We start from the raw sequence: 6,345 nt of genomic DNA, 5'->3' as shown, positions 1-6,345 counted from the left end.
GAGCGATTTTCTGTTGTCCTTCCATGGAAGCGGGCAGCTTTCAAACGGAAATAAAACACTTTTTAATATAAGTTGCTGCTTTGACATGATCACAGAACTGACAAAACATATCTACAAAATTCCTAAATAAAACATAAAATATTTGAAAATCAGACACCAGACAAGTGAATCACAGCAACGTCATCAGCCGGTGAGACGCTGAACTGATGCGGTGAAGCTACTAGTAGCAGGAGAGGAGCTGCGCCAAAAGCTACAAACACTGAAGAGAAGAAGAAGAAGGAGAAGAAGAAGAAGAAGAAGAAGAAGAAGAAGAGCTGCCATCGATACTGTTGCAGCCAAGCAGCCAAACTCCCGCTGGCTCACAGCAGAAGCGGTCCTGTTAGAACCAGTTCTGTTCACGATGACAGGTCCAGTGTTCCACCTGCTGCTGTGATCCACAACGATTACATTAATCAGATCCAATACCAGTTATCAAACAACACACTCAGGTTCTGGTTATTATTTTAACTGGTTATAAGTTTCCTAAGTGTTGAAAGGCAGTTAGCATAACTACAAGTTATTATAGAAACACGTAAACTAATTATCTGGAGAAAAAAAATTCCAGAAAACTGCTGAAATACTGAGTTCTTTTAAATCAAGGCTAAAAACCCATTTGGCATTGTCTTTGATTCATCACTGTAAAATGATGGACTGTCTGTTTCCTTGTGATGTTTCGGTTTGTTCTTTGCTTTCATCGTGGAAACTGGTTGAGCTGGAAATCAAAGAAGAACCAGGAAGAAATCAGTTTCATCCAGAAACATCAAACACCAATGACATCTGAGGAAACAGACAGGTGTAGAAACAGAGTCTAAAGTGTAAGTAATCTGAAGAACAGACAGATAAACTGAATTACATTTTTAATAGAGTCAGTTTTATTTAAGAAGAATCCCATAAGAATAAACCCAGGATTATTCTTATTCTCCTCTATTGATGAAAAATCATTCTAGTTTGGCGAAAGTCTTTTTCAACATGTCATGTCCGCTCCTCTAGACATGAAGAGCTGTTTATCTAAAGCAGTTTAATGCAGTTTGGAGCCAAGCTGCTGTGGATAATCATCTGACTTTTAGGGGCTGAAGAGTCAAACAGCACAAACAGAGGAAGTGACTCTACAGACACCATCACCAATCTGAGAAGCTGAGAAGCCTCAGAATGAACGGCTGCTCTGTGCCGTGTTTCTACCACTGCGAGGAAATGAAACACAACTGATAAATATTTAACAGCATTGTCTGATAAAGATCTCCTATAATGTAATTTTCAGGGTCACCGGGGTCAGCGTGGAGTCTCCCACGATCGTGACCCGATCAGTATTTAACACCAAACAGAGCCGAGGAACATCTGGACACATGAACATGTCATCCTTCTACACATAAGAACCAGCTGGATGCTAGCAGCAAAACAATATCAGTGATGGCGCAGGAGTGAGATCAGCCCGGCTCCAGCTGTAAACATCTGTCTACAGAGGAAGAGGAAGGGATGGGAGGAAGAGTGTGCAGGGAGGAGGCGAAGGAGGAGAAAAGGCAGAGCCCAGGCAGAGAGGACAGCCTGATGTCTGCTGACAAAATCAGAAGATTCACCAAGCAGTCTGGACACAACGTCCTGAGCCTGGCCCGCCGTGGACTCAAGGTACAGCAGTGCCCCCTGCTGGAGGGAGGCAGCGGCGGTGCTACCTGAGACGAAGGTGGAGCAGGTGTTATTGAAATAAAAGTGGTGCATGTTGCTGCTCCACCAGGACGCTCCAGGGGAGCTGTGGGAGCTGCTGGAGCTGGAGAAGCTGAATCTGTCCCTCAACAACCTGAAGGCGCTGCCTCCTCAGCTGGCCCTGCTGTCCAACCTGCTGGTCCTCAACCTGTGGGGGAACCAGGTGAGCCCCGTCACAGCCGTCCTCCTCCTGCAGCATGCTTCGGTTAGAAACCGGACCTGACGCTGTGACGTCTGCAGCTCAGCAGCCTGCCGGCCGAGATCGGGCAGCTGAGGAGACTCCGGGTTCTGTTCGTCTACAGAAACAGACTGACGGAGGTTCCTGAGGATCTGGGGGCCTGCACACAGCTGGAGGTACGCTTCCCTCGCCACGCCTCATTTCAGGTCCACAGCTGTGCTGCGCCCCCTCCAGAGCTCACCCTCTGTCTCCGCTTCAGGTCCTGAGTCTGGCCAACAACCAGCTCTCCTCGCTGCCGGCTTCTCTCTCCAACCTGACCAGACTCAGGAAGCTCAACCTCAGCCACAACCTCATGACTCACCTGCCAGGCTGCATTTACAGCATGAAGGCCCTGGTAGGTTTCCACCAGCCAGAGAGCAGACCAGGCAGCCTGCAGTGACCCACTGTCCCCCTGTCCTCCTGCAGGTCTTCCTGGATCTGTCCTGCAACCGTCTGGAGAACGTGGCTGAGAACATCCAGGCTCTGCTGGAGCTCAAGATCCTCCTCATGGAGGGAAACCACCTCCACTCTCTGCCCAGAGGTCTCTGCTTCCTCACCAGGTAACTCCACCTGAACGCTTGGTGCCACAGGACATTCAGCTTTGGAGAACTTCTCCACCTGATGGCGCTATCCTGATTTCCTTCAGGCTGGAGCTGCTCAACCTGGACTTTAACTGCATCAGAGACCTTCCTGAGGTGAGCAACCAACCACATTGATGAGGATGACGGTGGTAATAATGATGGAAATGAAGATAAAGGTGATAATAATAATAATAATAATAATAATAATAATAATAATAATAATAATAATAATAGGGCTGCACAGTGGCGCAGTTGGTAGAGCTGTTGCCGTGCAGCAAGAAGGTTCTGGGTTCAATTCCCGGCCCCGGTCTTTCTGCATGGAGTTTGCATGTTCTCCCTGTGCATGCGTGGGTTTACTCCGGGTACTCCAGTTTCCTCCCACAGTCCAAAAAACATGACTGTTAGGTTAATTGGTCTGTCTAAATTGCCCCTAGGTGTGTGTGTGCACATGGTTGTGTGTCTCTGTGTTGCCCTGCGACAGACTGGCGACCTGTCCAGGATGTACCCCGCCTCTCGCCCGGAACATTAGCTGGAGATAGGCACCAGCACCCCTCCTGACCCCACTGAGGGACAAGGGTGTTCAGAAAATGGATGGATGGATAATAATAATAATGTTGGGAACTGGGTTTTGGTTCTGTAGGGATTCTCTGCTGCTTGCTGTTTTCCTCTCTATCCACTAGATGGTGCCAAGAGGCTGCACTACCTGGAGGGTGTCCCTGCTGTATGGAGTCAGTGTGACATAACACTCAGGCCAACATTCAAACCCCGCAGATACACTCAGGTGAACTTTAGCAGAACAACATTCAGTCACATGATTCCACCTTACGAGATCTGAGTACCCGCCAAACTGAAACAAATCGTCATCTTGAAGCTCTCTCCAACAGACTTCTGTTCCAGATCCAGATCCAGATCCAGCTCCTGGGGCATTCTTCTGGAATGTCCCAGATTTAAAAAGTGCTCACTTCCACACCCTAAATGACTCTATCAAGGATGAGTTAGTCACATTAGAAGAGCTAATCAGTTTAACCATCAGACTGGATAACAGAATGAAGGAAAGAAACAAGAGAAACCCACCCATCAGATTGCTCCCTTCCATCTCTCCCACTCTCTCTCTCCATCTCCTCCCCAGAACTTCACAGAATCCGAGCCCATGCAGATCTTACTCCTGAGAGATGGAGGAGAAAGACATCCCATCTCCACCTATATTGTGGATCCCCCGGCCATTTCATTTCAACCTGCCCTGTTTGATCAAAAGCTCAGGGCCGCCAGTAGAAGCGGGGAGGCTGGCGGACCATCTTTGTAATGAAAAGTCTCCTTGTCTACTGTTACCTGCTACTCTGTTCCAAAATAATCACTCTCTTTCCTTGTCATGATGGATTCCGGTTGTGAACAGAACCTTATGGACTCTGCTCTTGTCAGGCACCTGTCCACTGAAACGGTGCCTCTCCATGTCTCTGCCCTGGATGGCAAAGCGTTACCTGAGATCACTCACAAAACTAAACCTGATAATCTCGGGTAGTGAACAGATTTCTTTTTTCATTTTTCCTACAGTTAACTCACCCATAATTCTTGGTTTTGAATCGTTACAACACAATCCTCATATAAACTGGTCTGAAATGCGTATTGAATCATGGTCACATAACTGTCATTCCACCTGCCTCCGCTCAGTAGTTCCTCCAGGTCTTCCACCAGCAGAATTACAAGAAGCAGACCCTCCCGACTTATCCACCATACCCGCAGAATATCATGATTTGGCACCTGTCTACAGCAAATCCAAAGCACTCTCTCTTCTCTTCCACCTCATCATCCCTATGACTGTGCGATAGATCTTCTCCCCGGAGCACCAGTACCCACCAGCCGACTCTACAACATTTCATGACCCGAATGAGAAAAACCATGGAGAGGTACATAAAAAAACCTCACTGGCAGCTGGCATTATTCGTCCCTCTTCCTCTCTTCTTGGGGCTGGATTTTTCTTTGTGGGGAAGAGGGATAGATCCGTGAGGCCATGCATTGATTACCAAGATTTAAATCAGATCATTGTTAAAAACAAATATCCCCTTCCCCTTCTCTCTTCAACTGTTGAACCGGTTCATGGTGCAACCATATTCCCCAAACTCAACTTACGAAATGCATACCATCTTCTCTGCATCCGTCCAGGATGAATGGAAGGCAGCTTTCAAGACATCTATATATCTCTTGTTAACGACATTTTGAGAGATTTTCTTAATGTGTTTGTATTTGTCTATCTCAACGACATTTTGATCTATCCCAAGTCCCTAACTGAACACAAACAAGATGTCCACCTCTTTCTGCAACAACTCGTGGAAAATTAACTTTTTGTCAAAGCTCAGAAATGTGAATTCCACAAACCATCCGTTTCTCTCCTGGGCTTCATACTCGAGGGCGGACAGGTAAGACCAACGGAGGAAAAGATCAAAGCAGTTTTGGATCAGCCCACTCCAGAGTCCCGTAAACAACTGCAAAGGTTTTTCGAATTCGCTAACTTCTACCGCCACTTTATATGTAACTATAGTCAAACAGCATTACCATTAACCGCTTTAACTTCAACCAAGACATAATTCGTTTGGACCTCTGAGGCCGACAGTGCAGCTCAAATCACTTTTTGCCAACGCTCCGTTTATGTTCAACCTGATCCCAGTAAACAATTTATTGTTGAAGTAGATTCATCAGATACCAGTAGGAGCTGTACTTTCACAAGTCTCTGACCTTGATAATAAAACCCATCCTTGTGCCTTTTTGTTATCGCAGATTGACCCCTCCTGAACGCAATTATGATCTCTCGTTGATTGAGAACTACTTGCCATAAAGCTTGCCTTGGAGGAGTGGCAGCATTGGTTGGAGGGTGCAGAACATCCTGTGCTGGTTTGGACAGATCACAGGAACCTCTCCTATCTCCAATCCGCCAAAAGATTAAACCCCCGTCAATCCCACTGATCTTTGTTTTTCTCTTGCTTCAACCTGTCTATTTCCTATCGTCCTGGCTCTAGAAATGTCAAACCTGACGCACTCTTCTGACTTCACTCCTCAGACGACTCGCAAAAAGTTCCAGCCACCATTCTTCCTCCCAGTTGTTTAGTTGCCTCTGTAACCTGGGAGATCGAAGACCTCATCTGTCAAGCCCAACAAACTGAACCACCTCCTGACTCTGTTCCCCTCAACAAGGTCTACGTCCCCACTTCCGTCTGAGCCCGTCTCATTCATTGGATCCATTCATCTAAATTCTCAGCTCACCCAGGTATCAGTCGCACCATTGCTCCTATCAGCTGTAGGTTCTGGTGGCCGTCCCTATACAAAGATGTCAAAAAACACCTTAGCCTGTTCAGTTTGTGAAAGAAACAAGTCCTCTCATCAACCTCCATCTGGTCTCCTGCAACCCCTTTACATCCCTAAGCCCCCTTGGTCACACATCTCCATTGACTTTGTTACAGGACTACCCTTATCTAAAGGTATGACCACAATCCTAACCACCATTGACTGTTTTTCTAAATCTTGCCATCTTGTTCCCCTCAGAAAACTTTCCACAGCTTTCCAGACTGCACTACTCCTCGTCAAACATGTTTTCCGCTTCGCATTATTGAGGTATTGGCTTTCTTGTGGTATCCTCTCTGATACCTAAAGAAAGAGGATACCTCTCTGATTTCTTGAGGCAGAGGTTCCCAAACTGTGGGGCGCGCCCCCTAGGGGGGGCTCCGTGTCATTGCAGGGGGGTGCGGGAAGCCGTCTGGATGAAAAAAAAACAAACAAAACATGAACACTGTATGCGCTGGGTTTTTACCTTAGAATGGC

General features: G+C 46.9%; 1 protein-coding gene across 6 annotated transcripts; it reads left to right on the top strand.

Moving 5' to 3' along the window:
* Positions 1 to 1,213: 1,213 nt before the first annotated feature.
* On the top strand, positions 1,214 to 6,148 carry LOC106943443 (leucine-rich repeat-containing protein 30-like). Of its 6 annotated transcripts, XM_015026755.1 has the most exons (8): positions 1,223 to 1,662; positions 1,769 to 1,900; positions 1,978 to 2,091; positions 2,175 to 2,309; positions 2,381 to 2,514; positions 2,601 to 2,649; positions 3,665 to 3,742; positions 3,955 to 4,177. In XM_015026755.1, exons 1-8 carry the CDS (start codon positions 1,513 to 1,515, stop codon positions 3,967 to 3,969), a joined length of 807 nt encoding a protein of 268 aa, XP_014882241.1. In that variant the 5' UTR covers positions 1,223 to 1,512; the 3' UTR covers positions 3,970 to 4,177. The 6 variants fall into 6 exon arrangements, with proteins under 6 accessions (XP_014882238.1, XP_014882240.1, XP_014882241.1 ...); XM_015026752.1 differs by having other exon boundaries at positions 1,214 to 1,662; positions 3,665 to 4,181; XM_015026754.1 differs by lacking the exons at positions 3,665 to 3,742; positions 3,955 to 4,177 and adding an exon at positions 4,207 to 5,290 and having other exon boundaries at positions 1,216 to 1,662.
* Positions 6,149 to 6,345: the final 197 nt, after the last annotated feature.

Source organism: Poecilia latipinna, unplaced genomic scaffold (assembly GCF_001443285.1).
Source record: "Poecilia latipinna isolate Pla-1442-1.1 unplaced genomic scaffold, P_latipinna-1.0 Scaffold5306, whole genome shotgun sequence".
Classification (NCBI taxonomy): Eukaryota; Metazoa; Chordata; class Actinopteri; order Cyprinodontiformes; family Poeciliidae; genus Poecilia; species Poecilia latipinna.
Note: the sequence above shows the minus strand (reverse complement) of the source record. Positions and strands in the feature narration are given on the sequence as shown.